The sequence below is a fragment of the Strigops habroptila genome, chromosome 3 (assembly GCF_004027225.2).
Source record: "Strigops habroptila isolate Jane chromosome 3, bStrHab1.2.pri, whole genome shotgun sequence".
Classification (NCBI taxonomy): domain Eukaryota; kingdom Metazoa; phylum Chordata; class Aves; order Psittaciformes; family Psittacidae; genus Strigops; species Strigops habroptila.
The window spans coordinates 64,503,337-64,531,021 of record NC_044279.2 but is presented as its reverse complement, the minus strand read 5'-3'; the positions used below and the strand labels follow the sequence as shown (position 1 = coordinate 64,531,021).

The window sequence follows — 27,685 nt, the reverse complement described above, 5'->3', positions numbered from 1 at the left end:
TGTAAAGAAAGCTAGCAGAAGACACACTACTGATTAAAGATAACTTACACATCAGTTCTGATCTTTTAAATCACTGAGTTACCAAAGTCTGAAAGAATTTGAAACATCTCTTGGGAAAAAAAGTCCTATTTTTGAACACTTCTACCCGGCCATCAGATAAACTTCTGTAACAGCAGAAAGGACAGTTTTGAAATTCTCCTAAAAAAGAAAACACAGCCTTCTGAGATGACAGCAAACATTAGAAATGTCAGACTAAACATACATTTTTGAGAGAAGATGTAAGCATCTAAACAGAGCCTAGAAGTGCCATCTCATCCTTAAAGAGCATCTGCCCAGTTTTGTTTGGAAAGCCGAAGTTAAACTGCATCAACAGGATCAGCTCAGCAACCACTACTCCACCTTCCTCCATAAATACACTTCAAAGAAGCAGAATAGGTTCAATGTTGACTCTGGGCTATCTATTCCTTCCCTTCAGATTATTTCTAGTTGTTTGGGGGTTTTGTTTGTTTCGTTTGGGTTTTGTACGTGGTTTTTTTGTTTGGTTGTTTTTCTCTCCATGTTTCTCTTTGTATTTTAAAGATACATTACCTACTACATACCTTAATATATTATGCTGCTGATCACAAGCAGGTGGTACTGTCACTGGCTTGTTTTAATTGGTGTAGAAGTGAATAGAAATTAAGTCATTTGTTTTGTTATACCTTACACTTTCTCTTCACTGTTACAGAACATTAGAAGAAAAGATCTGTACTGAACAGTTACTCTGCTTTCTACAGTACCAGATGAAGACATGTAATATGTCTAAAATGTAAACCAACTTGTACACAGCAGGCTTTTCATACTACCCTAGCAATGTGTGTTGCAAAGGAGACGGTCTATGCTTGGAAAAAATGCTACTAAAATATATCTGATGAAGCAAGCTGGTTTAGGATGCATGATGGAAAACATCTTAGTACTCCAAAAGCACAAATCTGAGAATGAAGTTTCCAAACTGCTGTAAAAGCTAATTCTGTCCACTTTCACTGAAAGTCATCTGTTTTTTTCAGGAAATGAAACATCCACACTGTCCACAGACTTCTGAGCATTTGTGAATGGCTCAGTACCTCAACGTTTAAGTTATTTACACACATCATTACGATACCTTGTTTTAAAAAACTGTCTTTAATATATTAGTATTTATATAGTGAATTTCAGTTCTTCAGTTTCAGTTCTGGGTTAAATAGCTGGATGCTAGTTAGCAGCCACATAAGATTTTCTTTGGCTAATTTCTTTTTGAGCACGTTAAGTACAATACCTCATTTTCTGTAAGGTGAAGACAATATTTAATCTATTTACCACGTTCTGCAAGTCCTGAATAATGACAGAGTCCGTCAGAAGTGACAGGGTAGACAGAAGGACAAACCTGTGTAATTCAAGATCCCAGGCTAGCATATTCAGGAAAATCAATGTGTTCTCTTTACAGAACTACAGGCAAAGAAGCACATACACTCAGCAAGAACATGGCCCAGCCTTAAACAGCTACTTTTCTTCCTTATTTTCAGTCACAGTGAAGGTTAAAAAGAATGATATTTGACATAGTGCATTACTTGGGGCTTTATTTACAGAACAGTTTCCTCCAGAGAAAATTATTTTAAGGTATCTCAGGTTGGAATGGGAGTATGGAGAAGAGGTAGCAGTGAAGGGAAGAATGCTTGAAAAAGCTTCCGTTTTGTTTCACAAAATAGGATGCCTTTACCAAAAAGTGACTTTTGAGTGTCAGGGCCACAGAAGGAATTCCCTGGCAGCACACTTCTATCCAGTGGGGCAGGATACAGAGCTCAACTCTTCCTGTAGGCATTGGTAAGAGAACACCAAAAGCCATGGGACTGGAGAAGGACCACAGGCACAGATGAAGAGAGTGAAGCATCTGTGTGGACTTCAAAGAGAATGACATGGGAGTGCCTGGGAGCTTTTCCATCATAAGCATTTGGTGTCTTCAAGTTTTAGGCAAAAAAAATGTCTCCTATACTGGTACAGCAAAGAAGCCTGATTTTACCTCTGGATAAGGATGAGCTCAGGAATTGCACCTCTCTTTTTTTTCTTTTTTTTTTTTTTTTTTTTTTATTACATGAAGCAAACATTTGATTTCTGAAGAGCATATATGTAGCTGCAGTTAACTGCTTCCTGATACAGAACAGTGGAAGCTGTTCTAGCAGTGCATCAAAATGACACTTTAGTTCATACACCAGCACATCAAGTCTTACACTGCGCACTGATGGCCCCTTCTCAGAACTGAAGGCCCATTTTAGCCCCAAAATCCAGACTGCTGGTCAAAGTAAAGAATAATAAAAGGCAATTTCAAGGGCATAAATTGATTACTTTCCTGCAAAGAAAGAACTCTTACGTATAACAGAATTGGTTTGTGGTTGCATTTCTGTGAATTATGATTTAAACATAACTGCTCTGGCCAAATACCATTCACAATTAGACCATAAAAAGTCATCCACTATTACAAGCTTTTACTTGCTAATGGTGGAGTAGGAAGCATGAGAATCATGTGAGAAAAGACAAAGAACAAGCCCTAACGTAGACTAATCCAACAGATCTTTGAGAACAGGAAAATGCAGCTCAGAACTACGATCCAGCTCTACCTGTTTGTCATGTGAGAACAATACAGAATAGTCTCTTAATGGTCTTGAGGAATGGAGGTCATCTGCTCACGTGCCATTCTCCTGAGAGAAGACAACTGTCCAGTTAGAATGCAAGACACAGCATTTGGCTACACAGCTCCATGTGTTCTCATTTGCTGCCTTTCCATCACACTGAAACATCCCATCATCACAACTGCTGCTATACCAACAAGAGGAACAAAACCTTGCCAAGATGCTTACCTGTCACATCAGGCACAAAGGCTATGCTATGCCTCCCTGTTCCTGAGTGCTGACTTGCACTCACCCATGTTCCTCCTCTCCCCTCACACATGGATATCACTGCCCTGCTTACACAGTGCAACAAAGACCTCTGGCCTGCAGCAAGGCACGCAAAAACACCTCCCAAATCGACCAAAAACAGTGAAGCCACAACACTGAGTGCATCCATCCAAACCAGCTTCACAAAAGCAGTAGAATATTTAGTTTGGGGGTCCTTAGTAGGTTTTCTACAGCCATATGTCACATTGTCTGTGCAGTGTACACCCTGCACTCCATGCAAGCCACAACATAACAGCAAAATAAAAATAAAATAAATAAACAATACAGAAGCAGCCTGGAAAGTAGTGATTTGCAGTGACAGATGGCACATGCCACAGCTTCCCAAAATGTCTTTTGCATGTGAGCTTGCTAGATCCATTCATTCCACTCTCCCCCAACTCTGTTTCCCCCACAGCATCCCTCACCTGGAACCAGTGGAGGGAGAAGGGAGAGGGCAAAGAAAAACTCAGAAACCTGAAGTTTGTTTGGAATTTATTCCCTTGAACATTTTCACACAGTTGAACAAATAATGTCTTGATTTCACAGCAACAGGAAAACCACGTGTTACATAATTCAAAGAGACACACACCCAAAACAAAAACAGGTTAAAAACAACTGCATAAATCAAAATCTTCAAAGAGGCTGTACAATGGAGACATGAAGCCTTTCTGAGCACTAATAGACTCACTTGAACATTATCTGTCACCAAACATATTTTATGCACACTCCCTCCTTCACTGAGGGAAACAACCTCAAAAAGGTCATTTCTTAGATTCCACTTTTCAAAAAAAAACCCCCAAAACCCCAAACATTTTAATTCTGCAAATAATAATAAAAATCCAACTCCTTCACACAAACCTGATACTATTTTTCTAAGACACAAAAACAAGGAAGCTCTTAAAAGTGCCCAGAAAAATTCATATCACCCTTCAGAATATACACATACAAACAATAAACAAATATTCCAGTGGCACAAGTCTACAGGTCTGAAAGCTAGAGAGAAAGGTGGAATTGGGAGCCCAGATACTCCCAAGAAAAAGTGTTCTTAGCAGGATCCAGCCATGAGCACAAACCCAGCACATCGCTATTTTGTATAACCTTCCTTGGTCCTCAACACATTTCTTGGGAATTTTCAGGGAAACTATCAGGTCAGCTGCATCTCCACTCTTTAGAACAAATAACCTTTCCATCATGCCTTTGCCTTTCCAAATTTTCTGGGTTTCAAATTGCTGGTCCTTCAGCTTTCTCCTTTGACACCAAAGCAAACCAAATCCTGATAAGAACACTGAGAAGGAACATGATGGACTGGGAACAGTCACACACTTCTCCTAACAGAGATTCCTGGCTTGCTATGAGTGATGATTCACTGGGCACTGAACCTTGGTCCTAATCGGGCAACCCACACACTCTCCTCAGCTTCCAAAAATACAGGGTCTGGTTCTAAAGTTTATAGTTTAAATGTTCCAATAGAGAGAAATAAATCTTGTATCAGATCTCTCTGGAGTTGTATGAAACCCCATAAAAGGGTTCAGTAACATGTGCCATGTCCTGCAAAACACACCACCATGGCTCCTCCAAACAGAACATTCAAGGCACACTAGTAGAGGAATGATCTTTCCTGCCAATTTGGTGATGCATCCTCAAATATGGGTGTACTACTTTCTTTTCGGGGGTGGAGGGCATGGGGAAATATGGATGTGTTTGTAAATGCAGTTCAATGGTTTAAAATGAAGGCACCACAAACAGAATACAATGTCAATGTCAAAAACTAATGAGAATTAGTTTGCTGCTATAATGCAGTAATTTAATGTTTAAAAGAGACCAAATGAAAACAAGAACAAAGCCCAAATGTGAATAATAATGAACTGACCAAGTGGAGGATTTGATGAAGATATGTTTGTTTACAGAAGCAAACAGTATTGCCTCGAGCTGAATCATTTTCATAAGTAAGGCATGTTCAGTGCATGCAGAACCATAAAGAGGAAATGTTTTAGAACATGAAGCTTATTTCTATACAGAAATATATATAAAATGTATTCATACTTCGTTAGGCACAGAAGTGGAATTGTGTGCAAATAATATTGGATGCATTCATGAGATTCATTGGAATTGCATAGACAGTTATGATCCTTTTGAAAATGTGGCTCGGATAATTTACTTTAAAGGGCATGCTATTTAGAGGAAGCAGGCACTCTTTCATAGCTCTCCAAGTGAGCAAAAGAAAATATGAAGTCTAGCCTTGCTTGCTATATTCAAGATTACTTGTTGAAGAGCCTACTGCGAAGGGCTTTGATTCAAACATTGCTCCCTGAAAACACTTAAGGCACATCCATAGGAAGATTTTTAACTTTTTGTATTATATACCTATATGATATACACTATATATTTTTATGATTTTAAAGCAGGAGACCTAGCGCCTCTACTTTGTATTACATTTTTCAGTTTTGCATACTATGGCTTGTATTTGGCTTCTTACATCTTTCACAAGTCAAGTAACTGCTGCAAAGATCTCATGACTTGCCTTTTATTGCTGTACATTCTGCAGTATGAGTTTCCCTAGCAGGTCTTGCCTTTATGAACTCCCTATTGCTGATGGGGACAGAAACATGTTGCTGTGAGAACACAAGCCTGAAAGGGGAAACTTCTTACAACAAAACATCACCAGCCCAAGGAGCTTATCATAAAGCTGATAGGGGCAAAGACTGTTCCAAGCCCATCTGTCAAGAAAGAGCGTAAAGTTCAGAAATGTTTTTACAGACCTTTAGAACAAACAGAAGAACAGCATTTGCATTAAAAGCACATTAAAACCATATAAAGTACTGTAAATAATAATTAAAAAAAAAAAAAATCCAAGACACAGCAGTTACAGATTATCAAAGGGAGAGACAGTTGAAAAGCAAAGTTTGGGGTTTTTTTCTCTTGGCAATAGCAGAAATTTTGGCACAAAGGCAAATGCAGAAGATAGAGGAAAAACAGGCAGACAGGGTACAGAGAAAGGTTACAGGATCTACAACAAGCATGCCACAGTTCAGCAGGACCAAAAGCACAGTGACCGCCTTCCCCAAACTCCCTTCCCCAGACAGAATGGCATCCATCACAAAAGCTTGTTGCCACTTCCTAAACTGAAGGGTTGATCTATATTGCAAGAGCCAGTTTGACCGTAACCCCCTGGGAACATCCCTTGTAACCAGCACATCAGATGCCAGGTGGGCTCTCTGGCAAACAATACAAAACCTTTTCAAGAAGGGTGATTTTAGTTGACTGCTAAATCCCCCTCAACTTGCTCATCACAGATTGTGCCCTGCAACTATCATCGTTACCAATACCGGGGACAGAAAAAATGTCAGCGAAGACTGCAGCCACCCAGTGAGGGACTGATATCTTTAGCAAAGTTAATGCATGCCAATCAGGTTAGTAACACTTCACAAGAAAGCGCTTGTCTTCCCTCAACTGACCAGGCCCACTGAATGTTATTTTGTGGTTGGATGTATTTTAAGGATTAAGGTGTCTAAAAAAGACGAGGTCAGATTTGGTGGCATAACAAAGGAGGCAGTGAGTATAGGGGAAGAACCCATGCAATTTACATTCATTTGGGACTCCATGACAACTAAAAAGCAGGCCTTGCATGAGTCACCATACAGCACACTGAACAAGCACTTTTGCTAACTCAGGGCTGAATTTAACTCAGAGGTATAAAATTTTAAAGCAGCTGCACTTTTGTCATCTTTATTCTTTAACTGATGTTTCTGCTTTACACTTTCCTTTTGCCTTCTAAGCTATCTTTACATCTCCATCAAATATCAAACCTGCGCATGTTGAACTTTTTTTTTTTACATAATCATTTTAGGGGCAACATACATTCCATTTCAAGATCTACCTCACTACTGACAACCGGCTCAAACCTCAGGGTCTGAAATTGCTCTTGCCAAATTTCATTTGGTGGCACTTGCCTTAAGGGAGGTCAAACATTTTCAGATGTATGACCTGTATTAGGTGAGTCTAGCAGATGGGTGAAGTAGAGTCTTGGAAACAGCTCTGCCTCTATCTCCATTTCAGACAAGTTTTTGCTCCAGGTATTTGTCTACTCTACAGTGAAAACAGGATGTCTATAGTCTCTTAGACAATTTAATAAATTGCAAGAAAGCGTGTACACAGATAGTTCAAAGTCAGGAGTTACACTGAGATGAAACCTTACAGACTCCTGATTATTCAGGAATAATATCCTACTCTTCCATTGTATTTGCAAACTTGGTAATTCAAATGGGTTTGTTTAGGCTTTTGGGTTTTTTTCCAAACCATATATAACTGTAAACACATCATGAGTTTCCTGACCTACCTACCCAGCAAGAACAGGAGCTAAAGGTAGGACCTACAGGACACAACTATTACACCAACAGAAAACTGACCTGCCTTTAATGACACAGTGGCTTGCTTTTGAAGTACACTGCATTTAGCTTCCTCCCACTTCTTAACCATTCTTAAGCCAGGAGTTTTAATATATATTTAGAAATTATTTCACAAAGAAAACAAAATCTCAGCCACTAATGGCATTTTTCTAGCAGAAAGGGAGAGAACAGCAGAGGCATTGCTCACTCTTCTACCACTAAATGTACTTCTGTCATGCACACACGAGAATGCACCACAATACATTGCCTCAAAGATGACCTAGCCTGACCCAGCTAAGCTATGTCCTAATGTACTTTGGGCACTGCAAAAGACAAATCTTTAAAAGGTCCAAAAGCTTTAAAAATTATGCTACAGTTATACACTGCTTTAGAAAAGCAGAAAGCAAACATGAGGAGCCCTAGATTTCAAGTTTTGCCATCTGATAAAATGGTGTCTGTTCTGTTTTACTCCTCTGGAAATACAGTTCTGATACAGGATTGTGTCACAGCTATGTAAGGAGAGATGGAAACATCTGATTTATAGACGTTTAAAGCAAACCACAGCCTATTGTTTGCTCTGCTTAGTGATGACTTAGATGCTATTTACTGAATGCTCATTTATAAATCAGTTGGAAGGACTAAATCAGAGGAAGAAGACTTTCTGCCAGCAATTCCTTTGATGAACTAGTTGACATATATAGCTAAACTCTCCTTCCACTTCTCATCACCAATAGCTTCCCCTTATTCTCACATCAGACATCCTGTGCTCCAAGAAATATTTTTTCCATTCATCTTAAGGAATATGCTTCAGAAAAAAAAAGTGTTATATATATCTCTTCACTTTTAGAGAAAGCAATTTTAAGTTTATCCAGTGGTAGGAAAAAAAAAATGCTGTTAATCCATCTGTCCACAGCATTTTGCAAATGTCATTCTTCCATACCTTTTCCCTTTCCTCCATTTTGTCATATGGGAATTCCACACAAACAAGAGAGGAAACTGTCAAGGTAACTACACTTCAAGAATCAAATGTGCACACTAAGGATTTGTCAGATTGCATTCAGTTGCAATCTTAGAAACGTGTAAGAATAATACATACAGTCAAACAAAAGCATGATGTTTTATTTGCCTATATGCTGTTAAGGTCTTTTCCCAACTGGCACTGCAAAAACATTCTTTTCTTGCAGTGTTGCTCTGCGTATGTTCTCTGTCTAAAAGCAGCTGATTTAGTTTACACAGTGTTCTGGAACAAATACTAGAAATCAAATCTCTTCCTTTTCCTGACATCACTAATAAGCACTCAGGGGCTGGGCAAACGAGCATTTGTAGCACAGACACTTCTCCCATGTTAGAAGGAACTAGAATTTTGAGTTAAAAGGCAAAACTACTTCACAGTAAGACACACACATTCACCACCCCATTCCCAAAGCTATGGCCAGTAGCAGCACAGATTCTGGCAGTGAGGGAAGAGCACCGCAACCTGCCAGCACCACGAAATTCAGTGGGTTTAAGGAATCCAATCCCATTAGCTGTCAGACACACAGAATTCCAAAGGAGACAATCCAAAGATAATGGGATCTTTCCCATTCAAGTACCAGATTAATGAAGAGAAGCTTGGAGAACAAGAAACCACAACCAGAATTCAGGCAAACACAGAACTCCAGTTTGTGAGCTATTCCAGTGCATCAGAAGAACTTTTAACTTCACTAACACTGAGCTGCATACATTACAAGGCTCTTTATCTGGGCCCATTCAGAGGAGACCCTCAACTGAGCATCTGTGTTTTCCTGGAATTCTTTCAGAGCGTGTCCTTGAAAGGACTGAGAACATCTAGGCCCCAAAGCCACAGTGCAAAATAATATATTAAAACTTTGACGTAACGCACAAAATTCACACGGCACCCCAAAAAAAAAAAAATCACACGAGTTATACAGCTCATAAAGTTGGGTCACATTAATTCTTACTGGTCAGCAGGCTGCCCACAGAATTCCCCTAGGATCTGCACAAGAACTTCTGACTGGACATAGAGAAAGGGAACCCCAAAAGCCACCAGCTGACACATGAAAAAGGAGTCCAAAGGGTTCTGGGCTACCTGGTGCCCAATCGAGGAAACTGTGCTTTGCAGGCGCTGGCTTGCCACCCTAACTCTGTCAAAGAGGCCGAGAGAGTACTGCACCACCCTGCTAAAGAAGGAAGCGGAGCTACCTGGGGCCCTCTCTGCTGAGGCGGAGATGGTATTTGCCCGTCCACTTCCACCACTTGCCATGGTGTCCTGCAGAGGTCCTTTGGTGTCCTGTAAGAATGTGGGGGAAATTCAATTCATATTCAAATTGAAAATGCCTCAGAAATGCTCTTCTTTTTTCCCCGTGTGAATCCAGATATGCTGAACACATTGAACTAGGAAAACATCCCTCTCACAATTAAGATACCCATTAGCCATCACATAAGGAGGAAAGGCCTGAACCAACTGTGTGCCTTCTCAATTGATAGCTTTACTAAAGCTCTGAAAAACAAGCTGGATACCCAAGAAAGTCAAAGCAGTAAGATTTGTGAAGTCTGCTCATCTGGGAAATAAGACAAGTACCATTTTTAGTCTTTGCTTTTGGCAGTAAATGGGGCACAAATATTGGGATGTATCCCTTCTCCTTCCAAAAAGGAGTACAGCTTCAGCTTGTGGTAATAAAAACCTGAGAAACAGGCAGAAAGACAAGCACCACCACTACCACAAAGGAAAATATAATTTAAGGGGGAAGGACTGTTCATAGCATGTGAGCTAACCAGAACTTAGGAGACTAGCATGTAGTTTGCTCAGACAGAGTATGCAAAAACACTAAAAAAGGGCTTGAGGAGACAAATTAAGTGCCTTAGATTGTAATGACAAAATCTGGGGCACTTTTCTGCATTACACAATGTGTCTTGATCCAATATTTAAGCACAAATGCTTCCATTATGATAACATAGGAAAAGGGATATCCTTTCTTTTCACGCAGATTCCCATTAACACACAGAAAACATTCAGAAATGAAGGAAGGTCATCTTCATAGCCTATGCAAGTGGACTAGAACTTTATGTTTCAAAGGAAATGCAAATAATTTGTTTCCTCTTAAGAAATGACATGGAGACAAAAGGCAAAACCAAAAGAGGCAAAATTATTCATTTAGACTCTGTATGAACTGAATAAGTATTTCAGCTGGTAAGAAAACAAATCAAAATCCTCTTCTGGACAGTACATTACTTTATAATAAGAACCATGAAAAGAAGCAGTAATTAAAGGAACTGCTTTTAAATAAAATATATAGAACCGCAAGCTCTCATGACATAAAAAAGGCAACTCAATGTGAATTTTTCTATTTTCTGAAAAAACAACCAACCAACCAACAACAAAACCCCCCAGCATATATACTTTTTAATGTTACAAATCAAAACCTATTAATATGAATTGTTAGATGAAAATGAGTTACCTTTCCTGAAAGAGGACCCACTGCTGGCCTCTTCCGTTGAGCATAACCAGAGAGTCGGTAGCAGTAGTGAGGCTTACAGTAGAACTTACCTGCAAATAAAACACAAATGATGGTCAATCATGACAACACAGCAGTTTAGCACAATATAAATGTCCATCTCACTGCAACTTATTTTCTGTTGCCATTCCTGTTGCTCTCTCTAGTTTCTTCACTATACATGGAGGCAAACGCTATCTGAAGTTTTAACTCCAGCCCTCCTCTCTCCCCCTCCTAACTAGCCTCCTTTCCATTGGGTGTCTGACAGCCATTTAGCTTAAAATCCTATCAAACACCAAAGCAAAGCTGTGAGGCTTGTGTGGTATCACATGCTAACAATGCTGCAGTGTGTGAGGAACAAAGAAATCATCACATGAAAAGCTGGCAAAAGCACTTTTGGAAAAAGCGAGAATGAATACAACCAGCAGAGGAAAGTGGGAGAAGACAGTGTTAACTCCCAAAGCACCATCTCTAAAAATGCACAGTGGCTACTTGTGGAAAGTACAATCAACTAATGATTCATTTTCACAATTAAGACCTTTTGTGATACTACTGGTTTAGTAACTGCCCTCAAGTCTAGATGGGTTTTCACTGCTATCTGAACACTGTCAGGAAGCCAAAGCAGCACTAGTAATACAAATAATAATAGCAGCAAATTGATGGCACATAATTATCTTTCAGTCTACCTTTGTCAGTGTATCCTGCTTGGTATATGCAGCCCATGGTAGCATCCCCTACTGCTATTCTATTCATACAACATTGCTAATGCTTTTCAAACCCATATTCTGATCTTTGCCTCTTCCTCTAGTTTCACTGGGACAGTATTTGCACAATGCTTTGCTTTATAATGGAAAAGTGACAAACACCATCTTTCAATAGTCTCTGCTTAAATAAACATTTATTAATATTTACTCTTTAAAAAAGCCTGCTCTTTCAAATTGTGTTATAAAGAGCAACAACAGAAAAGCTGTTACATAAAAAAATCTCAGACTTTGAAGCTTAAAACCAGACACTGACTACAGAACATTGCAAAATGCTCATCAGTCAAAACAGCTAGATGAATAGCAACAATGCATGTACAGCTTTGTTATTTTTTCTTTCAAAGACAACCTGGAATGAAACATAAGCTAAATTTTCACTGTAATTAAATTAGATAGGGAACTACATATTTCTGTTTGGCCATATCTGCTTCATATCCATACACAAGTGTTAGGCATGTAATATCACTTCGGAATCAATGCTATTAGTGTGCTGAAGCTCTGAGCTTTGTGTTTGCCTCACTGAGAACTATTTGGCCGTAACTGCATACATAAGCTTGCTTGCAGAGGGAATCACTAAATCTGGTGGCAGAAAATGTTTCAGCCTATACAGCTTAGTCTGTTATTGCTAAACATACGAGATACTCAGTTCCTTGTGTACACCCAAAATAACAGCAGTCCTCAAAAAATGCTTTTTCCCAACTTTGATTATGGATGAAGATGTTACTTTTATATGTTGATTTCAAAATTGTTGTTGGGCCCTTTAAACTCGCATGCCAACTCTGCTAGACTTCCGGTCAAGTAATAATTGGTTTTCTGTTTCTTACTAGGAGACTGATTTATGATTCTAAGTTTCCTCAGCACTTTGTGACTGAGCAAGTCCATTACTTAAAGTCATTACATAATGCATCGTCAATAATTTTGGTTCTTTTGTTTCCTTAAGCCTAGATGCTGTTTCGATGGCCATTACTCTACCCAGTATATGCAAAAAGTTTCCTCCTACTTACACACAGTAGATACCTATAAATTTTATAACATTTCAATCTGCAGTTGAATATTCTGGAGTTTCATCCTGTTTATACTTTTTATTTCATCAGTTTATCTTTTATATCAGTTTATACTTTTTATTTCATCTTTGCGTCCATTAGTGGGGAGAACTATCAGTACTAACACTTTTTTCTTGTTATTTTGGTTTCTACACCATCATGTCTGGAGTAGAATCCTTTCCACCTAACCCTCTCATTAGTTTTACACCATTTTGCACATACTTCCCTACTGAGATAGGAGTAAAGACAAATGGCACCTGTGGAAGAAAATAAAGGCATACCTACTGACATAAATAAAGGTTTATCTGAGATATTTTCTTGTATTCTTTTCTTCAGAATACATGAAATTTCTGTCGATCACTCAACATAGGATGTAACACATGGCTACTCTTAGAAGGAGAATACTTTTCACAAGTGATGTGTGATTTCAAATTACTACTCTTACATGCACACTTTGTTGATAAATTGAGTTTCAACTGCTGCCGTATTATCTACTTTCTCAGATCTGTTAGGTGTATCTGGAGCTTCCCTTAGCATGCTAGATTCTTTAACTGAGTCATCAGCAAGTTTTGTAATCATATTCCTTCCTCTTCAGTCTATCAGAAACAGAAAACAGTCATTACTGAATCTTCAGTAGTGTCTTCAACACCACTTTCTCTCTATATATAATATTGACTTACCTCTACTCAACTTTGATGCTCCATTTTTTGCTATATAAACAAAACTTAGTTTGTAAGGATCTATTATCATAGCTCCTGATTATAAAGTTCCTACTTTAGTATATCTAAAATAAATGTATGGAGTTGGATACCTGTGATGTCTTCAAGAAGAAAAAGCTGACTACATTTGTCTCCAGTGTGTTATCTTTTCTTACGTGGCATTAAACACTAAGGAGTTTCCTCATTTGACAGTAATGAAATAAGCGTAGAGGGTCTAGCCTTCAAACTCAGCCTCCAAACCCCTTTCAAGACCCCTACAACTCTTTGCTTTCTTGCATTCTAGCAGCTGTTATTATGTTAAATTAATAATTAAGTGTCCAGTTATTTTGCTGTCAGCATGACCTGGCCATGGGAAGTCCATATACTTTCAACAGTTTGAGAGATGGTGTCTTTGGACTGGATATTACCTTCTTCCCTAACTTGCCAAATATTTCTTAAGCAAAGAAAGAGCTGAAATCACTAGACAGACTTCCAGGACAGTTAAGTGAATTCTGACAAAAAGGCAATTTCTCTTACCATCTTCAATATCATATGCATAAGATGACAAGCGCAGGGTTGTCGCACAGTATTCACACTTGAAGCAACTGCGGTGGAAGAACTTGCCTTCAGCACTCAGCCTTTCCATCACATAGACTCGCTTGCGGCAGAAGTAACAGACATCACTGCCTCCCAGGTTTTGGGGGAACTCCTTTTTGAGTGAGCCCTAGACAGAAATAGGCATGGCTAAATTTGTGTGTGTTCAGACTCACCAAGATTGCACAGTCATATTTTCTCTTCATTAATGTGGATATCGGAGCATCTGAATGCTGCAGTTCTTTCACACATGGATGCTGCAGTTCTTGGACACAATTCACAATTTTAACCAGGACACAAAAACTAACCTTACAGTCCAGGGAGGAAGGTCCTAGGATGCCATGCCTACAGACGTCAGGAGTAAAATAAGCTTTGGATAGAGAGTGGACACCAGTACTATTAATGATGACCTTTAAATAAATGACTGAAGGAGGCATATGGTGGAAAGCCAAAACCATTAGAAATCCCTCAAACAGCAATTCTTAGACCTGCATTATCAAAATCAGTATCTCATCCAGAAAATAATAATGCAGAGGTAGCCCCAGTGGATCAAACATCTTCATAAATATGACAAGCAGTTTCTCAAGTGTTTTTGCAGAATCCTTGGATGCTGAGATTAGATTAAAAAACAACATTTTGCAGGGAAAATGAGGACAAGAATGAGGGTGGATAGAGAAAGGGAAATTAAATATTTCACAAAGCTACAACAGATTCCATCAGTGGTAGTAACAACTGGACACTCACAGATCTACAGTACATCTAAACACAAACACACGTTATCTTCTGTACATCATCTTACCAGTTCCTTCTTGTCTAGAAGGGTTTTGGGTTGCTCTTTCCTTTGAAGCTGATTGGCTATCTGCTCAGCCAAAGAGCTCACTCCACCTGTGTACATCTTTATATACTTCTACCAGATGGATGGAAAAAAACAATAGTGAAGTGAGAAAAGAAAAAAAATCAAATTAAAAAAAAAAATGACTAAAATGAGGTTAGGTGGTGAAAAGGTGTAGAGAGGTCAAACCATGCCAAGACAGTGGACAATATGAAGTGACAAGTAGTAATAGCAAAGCTAGTGCCATCAGAGATCACCAGTACAGTCTAGGATCAACTGTAGGAATGGGAAAAAAAGGCTTGCATTATACATCCTCTAAGTGCTCCAGAAATACTATGCTGATGAAGAAAGCAGATCTTATTTTTACCTGTGGGGTATTTTGTACCTGGAAACCTGAGCACAGACACTTCCAAAGACAAGGCCAAATACAGGTTAAGATTTTAGGTTCCAGGTAAAATTGGCATCATAAACAAAGACCTATTAGAAGACATTGCATAGTATACTGCAACATGCTGATCAAAACAGCCTATTTATATGCTTAGCAACTGGAAAGAATTAATTTACAGAGCATTCATAGACCAGGGAGAAACCCTTAACTAAGGAATTCACAGTGATTTAAAAATATGAATTCTTCCAATGCTGAAAATACATAGAGGTTTCTATGGAAACAGATGCAAGAGCCTGAGCCAATGCACCAAACGCCATACCTGCACACATCTGGAATATATACTTGTTCAACTGTGAACACAGCTTTATGACTAGGCTTTTCTCCATTACGGGTACTGACTGACTCCCTAACTCTGGGTATCTAAAAACCCTCCAGTGTTCTGAGAAATCTAGACAGGTTGACTGTCACCTTAGTACAAAAGGAGTGTTTGCAAGCCAAGTTCAGTCACTGCAGGAGCAGAGGAAGTGTTTTTCACAGGAAATACTTGCAACCATTGTCAATAATTACACGGTTAAGAAAATTACGTGATGACATCCATGTTAGCTCAACCACATTGCAAACGCCATGTATTTGATTCAGAGCAGCAAGGAGCACACCAAGCAATTTTCCTTTTCCAGACTAAGAAGTATTATGAATGTTTCTAGCAGAAGTCTCCTCAGCAAATGAAGCATCATCAGAGAGACAGTCCAGCTTCTGGCAAGTGTAAAATACCAAAGATAACAGTTTTCTGAAGAAAAGGACTAAGTTGTAACTCAAAACTCCATTTACTCATATAGCAGAACTTGCTTGAAACACACTAGTTATTTCCCACAACTAATAACACAGCATAAATTTCACATGTGTGGTTAACAGCCTTTTAGGAGTGTTTAAGACCTTCACATGTTCAGACAGGAGAACAGCAGGAAGCATCACAAAAACTGAAATTCACCACAGAATGGGTACTTGGAGGGCTCAGCCATCAGAGATTACTGCTGCTATCACTGAACTTCTAACTCCTTAACCTCTGTGCGACTGCGGTAATGAGGCTTTATTCCTACTCAGACATAACTTCTACCTCTCTACTGATTCCACCCCAGAATGCAGAGTACTTGCAGAATTTATATGTGCAAGAAATAATACATGGTTTGTCTTTCAAAAGTTTCCAGGTTCCATATACTTCCTCAGCTACTGTGTGCACACACATATATGTGCAGAGTTGCCGTTCAATGTCATACACCGCACCTTGTCAAATATTACATTTAAAATGGTGACCAGTGGAAAAAATTTCTTCAGCATTAATCTTTATTTGGCAAGAATAATTTGGCCAAGACTTCCTCTAAGAGACCAGAAACCTTTAAGACTTTTAAAGTTTTCTTAAAATAGAGTTCAAGCTTTTCCATGGGATAAACTTTCTTTTAGCTGAACCAGGTTTCACAGAACAAGTTTTGATCTGAAACATTCATGCAGCCTTAATTGCAGATGCTTCAGGATCTTTACATTTCTACCAGTACATATGAAGGTCCATGCTTTAAAAGTTGTGCTAATCTTAACTGACAATACTTTGGACTATTTAGTGTGGGAAATATAGTTGCTGAATTATTGATTTGGGGTTCCATGTTTCTGATTTGTTTTGCCTTTTTCCTACACATCACATCTGGCCTTATACTGTGCCTTAAAGGAAACTTCTACCTTTCCTTCTGTGGGCAAAAGCCTTTAAGATACACAACATTTTGTAAAGAACTCACTCCAGCTTAGGTCAAATCAAGTTCCTGCTATTTATGTATGACAACTGCAACTAGTTCAAATTATCAGTGATTTTTCAGAAAGCCAAAGTACTTTTTCTTACACACTGTCCATTAAGCATATATGCACAAACGCATTCTGCATTTTGGCCCAAGATCTCAACAAAAGCAGCAAGCAAAAGAAGAAAGCTTTACTGCAAAGCCAAAAAGACTATCAGTCCTTAAAACACTTGAGAGTGAGATGTACCACTTTTTGTTTACACCAGATGTTAAATGTATTTCATTTCAAACTGCTTTATGGCTGATGATAACCAAGCTATGCCACAGATTGCCTCTGGCTTCTCATTTGTGCATGAATATGCACAGAAATTGCATTCTGCAGTGAAGCATTGCAAGCCTGGCCATCTCTTGTGGTGTGTCGTTGGCTGGTGAGACTAGGGTGCAGCAAGCGAACACAGGTGAGTGCACCTTGCAATGCTCAGGCTAATGCTACCTGTCGAAGAGAGTCAGATGAAGGTGAAGAAGGGCGATTAGAAGAACGGAGGCTAAGGGAGAGCTCCCACTGGTCAACAAAGAATCGGCGAGACGGTTCAGTCTCGGGCTAAAAAATAAAATAAAAACCAAAATAATCATACATGGCTACAGAGAGAAGAGAGGAGAAAATACAAACACTCAGGCCCTTTATGCCCACCATCAAAAAAAAAAAACAACACTTGTAGGAAAACTTGGAGAAAAATTCCCAGTGTGTCTTCACTTTCTCCCTAGTGAGGCAAAGTAAGTTATTCTTAATTTGCTCTTTCTTAGGTTTTAAGTCATTTAGGACCATTTGGAAGCAGTTACCTACTTCCACAGATGTCCAACCTCCTGTAATCCAACCAACTCAGCCACTGGCAAAGATCCCAAATCAATTTCCTCTACTCCTCCTGTATCTCCCACTGTTGTTTATTACTGGCCCAAGGCACTAAGATCGTATTTCAGGCCATGTGAGACCTCTTCTATATTTTAACTTTATAAACCAAAAGCCTGCTTCTCCTTGGGGATGGAAGAGAAAGAAATTAACTTGTATGCATTGCCAGTAATTGGCAGCAAATTTCTAACCTAAAATTTACTGTAAGCAGATTGGAAACATCACACTAAGAAGAATGAAACCACATAAACCAATCTGCTGTTCTTGCTTATCAAATGGCAAACAAAAAACCCCGAATTGAGAATTTGCATCTTTCTGAAACTGGTTCCTCAGAGGAGGACCCAACCAATTGGTCTTTCAATATATCACTCATTAACTCTATGGCTCATTATGCCTATCTCCCAAGAAATATTTCACATAAATAGGGAAAAAACAATAGCTGGAAGTATGAGACAAATAGTGCTGGTAGAAAGAGTGCATTCCTAGAAATTATAGTCTGGAATGAAAAATTGTGTAAGTTTCAAATATTTGACTCTCTTTCATGAGAAATTTATGGCTTTAGTAATAAAAAGGAAAAATAAATGTCATGTAGCTGTATGACCCACAAAAATAGCTGTTTCTAGCCACTTAGGATAGGCTGAAGATTAAATCTACTGGACAAAAAGCAAAATAGCTTGGCTTTCACAATTTCCCCAATTTAAAGAAATACAACTATTTATACACAAATTTTCTGTACTTCAGATCATAAACATTTAATCAAATTTCTTTTCTGAAAATGTCTTACTTTGCTGAGCCTTCTTTTTCTTACTAAACTATTATTCTTGTTTTCTTCCCTTAAATCCCACACCATAATCCATCACTGCCTGCAGTGTTCCAACATCTGTTTCCTTTTTCCTCTCTGCCCTACCCACTTTATCCTTTCCTCTACTTTGTGTTCTCCTTCTCCCCTCTATTTTCTCTTCTCCTTAATTCTGCATTATGGAGAAATACAACAGAAATCAAAAATTATTTCTGTCTTTGCATTATAATGCTGTTAATCTTTTCCACCCTCAAAAGGAGCTTAAAAGTGCTAGAGAGCAATATAAAAGGTAGGAACAAGATGTTTTGGTCTAGACGCTCATTTCTGCATCATCATTTCAACTAAGTAGGGAAATGCACACGAGCGTGCTGTCCTTGGATCATGACTGAGATCTTCAGTTGTGTCACCCATTAACAGAGAGGTGCTAGTATGTTTAAACTAGTCTTCTTACTCAGTCTTTCATAGTTTCTTCCGTATCCCCAAATCCTATCTCAAATCTAACTAAAGGTTTGCTCTTTCTTCTTGGAGAACAGCTTCACTGACTTTAATCACCAGCAAAGAACAGAAATGGGAAGTGACCTAGACGTTATAAATTTTCTTTTGGCATGGCTTGGAAAAGTTATGCCCACAAGCAAAAGTTCTGGGACTGTTTATACTCCAGCAAAAGACGACAGCTTGATTTTGCATGGTTAACTCAAAACAATAAGTTATTAAAAAATCTCTTATGTAGATGGTGTTTTCCAAAAAGTACTCTCCAGTTTGCCAAATGCTGTTCAAGATAACTGAGAACAGAGATAGGGGCAAGCAACTAGAAACTGAAGAAACCACTGTCCAAACCAGCATGCTCCCAGATGCCAAGGACGACACACTGGAGAGAAAATTAAGCACAAAACCAAACGAAAAGTGTACACTAGAATCAAAGAAAATCTGCATAAGCTGCCAACTCTACCGTTGGAAATAAGTTCGCATGAACTATGGACACAAAAGTAGTACTTCAGAGCCAGGAACTGTACTTGGAAAATGTGAATGTTGTTGCTTCCAGAAGCATCTGTGAGCATCTGACTGGTAAACGACCACTGTGAGATGATTTGATCTGGAGTCCAGCTGGTTTTCAGCATGTAGTCTGAAGCTCAGAGGCTGGGTTTTACCTTATTGTTTATATTGTGTTTTGAGAAACAGAAATACTGTTATTTATCAAACAAGGAGACAGGTGAGAAGTGGCAAGTAGGATAAAAATACCACACAAAATAGACTTGACTGTCCTTCTAACCATATGACTGTAGAGCAGTGGTCATCATATTTTGGTGAATTTTTCTCTCCCTCTGACCCCAGATGTGTTCAGTACCCAGAATCCCACACTTATACAGGACACCAATAGGCAGGGCTGTAGTCACCTGATGCCTCATTGCAGGTCTGGACTCCAGGAGGGCAGCCAGCTGACATGCCCTTTGCTCAACATTCTCAGGCACTTGGTCATCAGAAAATAAACGAGGAGATCTCTGTGAGATGAGGAAGGAGGAAGTAAACAAAACAGGGACGAAAAAAAAAAAGCCCCAAAAGGAACACTGAAGTGCCACACAAAAGGTACGAAATTCACATGCAGAACAGTAACAGGAGCTCCCATGTGAAGACTGCTTTTACTCTCAAAGACTACTGTTCTAATGAAGTGCTAAGTTTTGACCCTCAAGGCCAAGAAAAAACCAGTCAAATTAGTTGTTATTCACAACTCTCCCACCTAGGACTGCTGCAGCCAAACCCAAACAAGCGCGTGGCCTCTCTCTCTCTGGCATTACCATCCAAAATAAATTAATAAACAAAAACTGTGGCTTTATCATGCATAAAGGAGCTTATTTGCCAACTTATTTCGCCATAGTTCTCAATTCTTAAGGATTTCCTTTGCATATCTAAACCTGTACATACTTGTGTTCCTCAGATTTGTGAACAGAAACACATTTTCAGGGGAATAATGTACTTCAGTTCTCATAAAGAATGAGTTAGTTTCCTTAAAGATGCTGGTATATGAAAAGTGAATGCTGTACTGGCCAAGGAGAGGATGCTTAATGAGCCTTGCTGGTTGAAGCAAAGTACAGAAAAATCACAGTGTCACAGAAACTGTCAGTTTTACTTCTGCAACTTTGCTGTCCTACTTGTTCTTACTGCACTGTCATTTCAACACACCCCAAAGCACAATATTTGACACCTCTGCTGGTCTTGCATAACAATCTTCTTAAACTGCTGTGTGGTGCACTTAGTGACATGGAAAACAAGATCTGGCTTGTGGCCTGCTGTACAAGACAGGAGTATTGCTTGCAATATCACACAGCTTCTACAAATTTGTTTGTAGAGTTCAAAAGTAAACAGACTACAAACATGTGCAGGAAGAAACCTCAGGCTTGATCTGTCAAGAATGCCAGGGTGTTGCTATGCATTGCTAGCTGTCCTTCAAAGCAGAACAGAAAATCAGGTTCACACCCAATTTACGAGAAACACTTTTCCCATTCAGAGCATTAATAATACTCTCAATTTTCAGCTGCTTTCAGTTCCACCTACTCCTTCCTCCTAGATCATTTTCACTAAAACTAGGGCCTATTATAAAGCTGTGGGCTTCTGTGTCACTGCAGACACATGCTTATTCATTTTCTACTGCCTGTCAGAAAACATTTGGCCCACGAGAGTCTTTTGTTAGAACACATTCTGAAAGTTGCAACAATTTTATAGCTGGCTACCACTTATGACTTAATTCATTCAAAGCCTTTACTGGAATGTCAATGAATTTGTCAATATGAATTCAAATCAACCAATTCTTTTGAGTGCCTTTCTTTTCCTATGCTTCTGTATTATACTGAGCCATTCAGAAAGACTGTTGAATATTTCATTGTTTAGAAGGCTTCAAAGTCTCCATATTAAATAATGCCTCATCATTTCTCCTTTTACTTTGGCCTGTAGGAGGCAAGATGGAATGCCAGTTGTTTAACCATCCAGAAAGCAAGCAGTGAAAACAATGCAACCATGTTCGCATGAATTAGCACCAAACATAACTCTTCTTGTTCTGCTACAGCCACAGCATACTTCACTAAAGAGGTGTAAGAGAAAAAGAAGAATGGGAAGAGCTTAAGTGCTAGATCTATGGCAAAATAAAAGCATGTAGCAAACTGTTGATAAAGGCTTGTTATGCATTTATGTGGGTATCACACAGAAATAATCACTCCTAATTGACTCTCAGCAGTTCCAGCGTGTTAACAGCAGCATTAGGATAAGTGTGTTCCACTAGCCGGTCTATTTGCTCTCTGTATTGCACACATCCCCCACAGCCTTGTGTCATCAGCATCCATGCCATTTGTTCATGCTCTTTACCCTTTCCTGTCTGGGACTCTGCTCCCCGGGATAGTCAGCACCAGGTTCCCTGTTTCTCTGCAGGCAACAAATTATGAGCTTAATAACAATCACAGACCAACTTCCTAGTCAAAACACACTTCATCTGATTTTTCTTAAGATGCAGGCAGAAAAGAGGCCATAACAATAGCAGAACAGTTTAGTAAGGATATTCTAAACCTGCCAATAAGTTGGCTCCTATAGGAAAATTATTTAAAAACATATATTCATATAAGGTCGGTAAATGACAATATAGTACCACAATATAATGAAATTAGTACAGGAAAGATGGTAAGACACTCAATATACCTCATACTGTGATGTTAGATCAAAGGATGGAAATGGAAAGTTTAAAAGAAGTGGCAGAATGAATGCATTAGAAGCATGGAGGTACAGGTTTAAAAAGACATCAGTGTAACAAGGACACTTGCTATGAGGCCAAGACAATTTCAGGAAAAGAAATCATTCCTAAGGAAAAAAGGATGTCTCCAAAAGCAGACCCTTCAGCTGAGTTGAACAGATCAGTTCTATAGCACAGGGGGTAAAAATTCCTCAGAGTTAAAAGGAGGAAGCCAAATTTTTTATTATTATTCTTTCTTTGAGCAAGACAATATGCAAAAAAAAGTTTCTTGTAGGAAACAATGTAGAAAATGGTCTAAGTACACTTGGACCCAGTAGTAGCTGGCTCTACTGACTGAACTAGACAACCAAAAAGACACAGGACAAACAGTTGAAGAAGCCAGGGAGAGAAATTACAGAGCTAAAGGGTCCTTAGTGACTGAAAGCCAATTTCTTTATATGGAAAATTAATCACATGCCATAGATTAAAAAGTAAAACTCCGCATTTAACTGCCTTAGTGTCTCTATCTGTAAGCTTGGGGTAAACCTTTCTTTTCTCATAAAAGGCATCTGTCAAAATTTTCAAAGGATGTTGCTAAGAAGACAGCTAGTTATCACACCAGAGAATCATCGAACGGTTTGTGTTGGAAGGGACCTTAAAGATCACCTAGTTCCACACCCCCTGCCATGGGCAGGGACACTTTCACTCGACCAGGATGCTCAAAGCCCTGTCCAACCTGGCCTTGAACACTGCCAGGGACAGGGCAGCCACAGCTTTGCTGGGCAACCTGTGCCACTGTATCACTTGTAGAGAGCTTCTTTCTAGTATCTAATCTAGATCTACCCTCTGCCAGTCTAAAGCCATTCCCCCTTGGCCTGTCATTACATGCTTGTGTAAAAAGTCCCTCTCCAGTTTTCTTGAAAGTCCCCTTTAGGTACTGAAAGGCTGCTCTAAGGTCTCCCCTGAACCTTCTTCTCCAGTCTGAACAACCCCAGGTCTCTCAGCCGGTCTTCATAGGAGAGGTATTCCAGCCCTCTGAGCATCTCTGTGGCCTCCCCTGGACTCACTCCAACAAGTCCACGTCCCTCTTGTGTTGGGGGCTCCAGAGCTGAACACAGTACTGCAGGCGGGGTGTCATGAGAGCAGAGTAAAAGGGCAGGATCACCTCCTTCGACCTGCTGGTCACACTCCTTTTGATGCAGCCCAGAACACGGTTGGCTTTCTGGGCTGCAAGCCCAGAAAACTGAAGCCAGCTTATGTTGATCTTCTCATCAACCAACACCCCCAAGTCTTTTTCCTCAGGGCTGCTCTCAATCTACCCTCCACCCAGCCAGTAGCTGTGGTTGGGATTGCCCCAACCCACATGCAGGACCTTGCACTTGGCCTTGTTGAACTTCATGAGGTTGGCATTGGCATTGGCCCACCTCTTGAACCTGTCAAGGTCCATCTGGATGGCATCCCTTCCCTCCAGCGTGTTGACTGCACCACACAGCTTGGTGTCATCAGCAAACTGGCTGACCAAGAGTAAGTCTTGACTACTCTTCTAAAAGATAACATGCCTTAGAGAGTTTATAGGCATACAAGTGTTCAGCAAAGAAACATTTTCCACCCATGGGGAAATTTATTTGTATAATCCTTATTTAAAGTTATGAGAGGTCTATGGAACTGCAGCTTTTTATCACCTCAAGATTAGTTCAGAATTGATCAGGGAGGAGTGGAATTTATTACTGCAGTAGAAAAGTGAAACAAAAAATTTTAAAAAAGGATGCAACTCAAAGAAGCATGATGACTATGTACAAGACATTGAAGGATTTCAGGTAATATTTAACTAGAAGGACAACAAATGCATCTGCACAAACATCTGGATGCACGTATATACACTGTGAAGAGAACAGCTCTCAGTGCTCCAAATTCACACTCAGACTGAGTGAACACAAACTCTTAGGAGACAAAGGTCTAGGTACGGGGGAAACAGAAGGACCATAGTGGACATATACCGGGCACTACAACACTCCAAAAAAAGCACTTCACATAAGTAAACCTAAAAGAGTTTCATGGATATAAGGGCAAATTTTCAGTCACACCTCTTGAAACAAAGAGTGGAAAAGGAGAAAAGTTGCATTTTCTTTCCCTGCATTACTCCAACCATTTAATTTCTATTTTGCTGCTACTCAAAACTGAGAAAGGCTACTGTAGTCATAAATTACCCTACAGTAAAACCCCAGAGTCTCCAGTGGAGACTCTCCATGCTTCTCGTGAGCTAATGCCAACCTATGTTTCTAACCTAAGAGGCTGAAGATTCCCTATTACCATCTGAAAAAAGAACATTGGAAATTCATTTGTAAATGGGATATCTGGTAACTGATCTAGTCACTTGTACAAGCAGTCATGAAGAAAGAGGGACAGAGCATGCAGAGGGAGTCACCTGCTGCCTGGGATACGGTGGAGAGGAAGGTGGAGTGGAAGAAGAGAGCATGATGACTTTTTTGGGGCAGGTCCGAGAACATTCCTTATGCCTCATCTTTTTTTAAAACAGAAGAAGAAAAAAAAAAATCATAATAATGGTAGAAAAGAGATAACATCACCATTGGCTTTGTTGAGACAGGCCAGAACGCGTGGCTAGACAGACTGTGATCTTAAGCTCACACAAGTCACAAATGACCTAAAGACATATTTTATCTGAAGCTGAAAGACAAGTTTTTCACCTGTAACAGCACAATCATATGTCCATTTGACAGATACTTCTACTGGCAGCCAATGAACAGGTACTTACACCAATCACCAATTAAACCAACAGTTTCTGACTCAAGGTCTTACAATGAGTGAAAGGTACAACTTGGAACTCTCCATACCACAGCTGGACTGCTCTTTGCTTCATGAAAAATTACTTATTACTGTGCCTCACAGTGGTTAAAAATATCTATCCTGTTGACCTAATTTCTCTTGCTTGCAGCTCATCAGCGATGGAACTCAAGTCACAAAGTTTTGTTCACAGCTTCGGATCTCTCCTCTAGCTTACAGATTTTAAACCATCTCAGGCAAGTTAAACTCTACTGAATTCTACTAGAACAGAAATACAGCTGGTTTACAGCCAAAATGTAGCCACATCTAATAGTCTGACTATTACACAACACACACACTATCATGTGTCCTCATGATGAGTGTCCTCATTTTAATGTGTCAGAAAACATGCCTTTCTAGTTCTCTACTTCCTTACTATGTACAGTCTTATCTCCACCACTTCTTGATTATTAAATGTATCTTCTGCCTGTTCATTACTGCCCTTACAGCTGAGCTGGCACTAACATCTGTTTGGGTGTTCTCTTCCCTTTCAGAAGAAAAAAATCAACTCTTCATTTCAAACAGATGCTACAAGCAGCTTAAACTAAAGCATATAACTTTGCACTGAAGCAGATGAGGAACGTTTATATGCTGTTTCAAAAGGCTCCACTTTGAAGCCACTGATTTCTAGCTGAGTGATAAAACTTTCAACCACTACAACTGTTCATGTATTTTCATGTGACCATGGCCAAGTCTGCATTTCAAATTTCAAAACTTTCACAAACTCATGTATTCTTCCATGGCAGATCTCAGAATATGACACTGTATAGGCATATGAAGTTCAGTCCTCCAGTAGAATGCATTTCTGAGCATGCAAACACAAAGATGGCTATAGGAAAGAGAAAAGATATATCACAGATTTCAATAAAAAATTAAGTAAAAACAAGAATATTTGCAGAAATCATTGGTGGTGTATGCTCTCTTGAGATTTCAGCTCCTGCTGGCTGTGGTCGTCTCAGTCGTTGCGTATCTTTGAAAACCACAGTTCCAACAGAGTTACTGCTGCACTTTAATCCCACTTCAGGGAACCATCTCAAAAGAACAAGCATCAGACCTCTAGAGGCAGAAAAGATGTGGACCAAAAGACATGCGATCTCCATCTTACAAGCATCTTTGTACACATCAGTAATTTAAACTTGTGGCTTTTAGAAGACCTATGAAACTACGGCAGAAAATGCTGAAGGCCATAAACTGAGAGCCTGGAAAGCCAGGACAGAATTCCATTTAGAAGGCTTGTCTCACATACCATACCCAAACATTCAGATTCTCTTCTGGATAGACCATATGGCTTTCCAATGGCTTCATGACCACTGAGATGCTCTTTCCCAAAACGGCTTGGAAAGCAACAGAACACACCAAGATGTTTTTATACAAGTAGGCATTCATTTGAGGAGATTAGCCACGACACCATGAAACACAATCCAGCTTTTTTAGGAGGTATTACCATCACGTAAATTATACACATTTTCACTGTGCACATACACTTAACAGTATCTTCATGCATTACGAGCTGCTGGTGAGGTGCTCATAACTGCATAAACCCAACTTTGCCAACACATAAAAACATTCCCAAAGTGCAGCTTAATAAAGCAAATTTTGTAATCCAATTCAAGAGGGAAATGCAGGCCACACAATATGCTGCAAGCCACAGACTGGTGAGGTTTTCAACCTGCATGATCTTTTGAAGGTTCTCCCTTTCTGAGAGAGATATCATTAAAGGTCTTTTGATGAAAGCAAAAACTGCTTCAGAACAGATTCTGCCAGGACTTCACTCTTTCTAGGAATTCTGTCTTAGCAAGCCACCTCTATGACAAACATTCTGCCTTACAAGCTCATTGCAACTGCTGGCCTCATAACTTTTAACTCCAGGGCAAAGCAAGATTCTAGATCTAAACTGAAAAGTACAGCTCAGGAAGTCCATCTGACAGACACTGGCAGGCAATAGCCCCAGGCAGATGTAAATCTTCCACCTAAACTGGAGGTCCAACCCACACTTTGCAACTGTGTGGTTTCCCTCCAGCAATCACCTCATATGCTTTTACAGTACACCTTCCTCTTCCACACAGTTTCCAAGATGTGGGAAGGATCAAACCTATCAATCACAAGATGTGAACTTGCCTTTCTCCCAGCTGAGGATCTCAACTTCATTCTGCCTACTGGCAAGAACATTAGGCAACCTGTGGTTTCCCCTCCAATAACACGTCACCGCTTTGTTCCCTTAGAAACTGTTTTGTTCCTCTCCAAAGGACTCCAGTAGAATGTATTTGCTATGTGATATATCTTATGTGCAGTCACTGGCAGTTTTTGCTCATAACTCTGATACTTGTGCCAAACAAGAGAACCCTTTCCCATAGCTTCATGAACAACTCAGAAGAGTTGTTTCCCTAAATTGTCAGGAGCAATACTACTCCTTTATAGCACCTCCAATAACATGCACTGGTACCCAGCACCAACTCCACTGTTGGAAATCTGTGGCCCAGGAAACAGCTTTGCAGCTAGAGT

General features: G+C 39.6%; 1 protein-coding gene across 13 annotated transcripts in view; it reads right to left on the bottom strand.

The window, feature by feature from the left end:
- Positions 1-27,685, bottom strand: part of MICAL3 (microtubule associated monooxygenase, calponin and LIM domain containing 3) — a 191,040-nt gene that overhangs the window by 67,123 nt on the left and 96,232 nt on the right. For 5 of the 13 annotated variants that reach the window (XM_030480623.1, XM_030480611.1, XM_030480612.1 and 2 more), the window contains exons 18-25: positions 24,768-24,863; positions 21,985-22,041; positions 20,025-20,129; positions 17,418-17,525; positions 14,723-14,830; positions 13,867-14,053; positions 10,792-10,880; positions 9,536-9,623 (exon numbers count right to left, since the gene is read on the bottom strand). In XM_030480623.1, the coding sequence (XP_030336483.1) occupies positions 9,536-9,623; positions 10,792-10,880; positions 13,867-14,053; positions 14,723-14,830; positions 17,418-17,525; positions 20,025-20,129; positions 21,985-22,041; positions 24,768-24,863 (838 nt within the window). Of the gene's footprint in view, positions 1-48; positions 199-9,535; positions 9,624-10,791; positions 10,881-13,866; positions 14,054-14,722; positions 14,831-17,417; positions 17,526-20,024; positions 20,130-21,984; positions 22,042-24,767; positions 24,864-27,685 lie in introns of those variants that run through there. The other 8 variants (XM_030480615.1, XM_030480624.1, XM_030480617.1 and 5 more) reach the window with 8 other exon arrangements.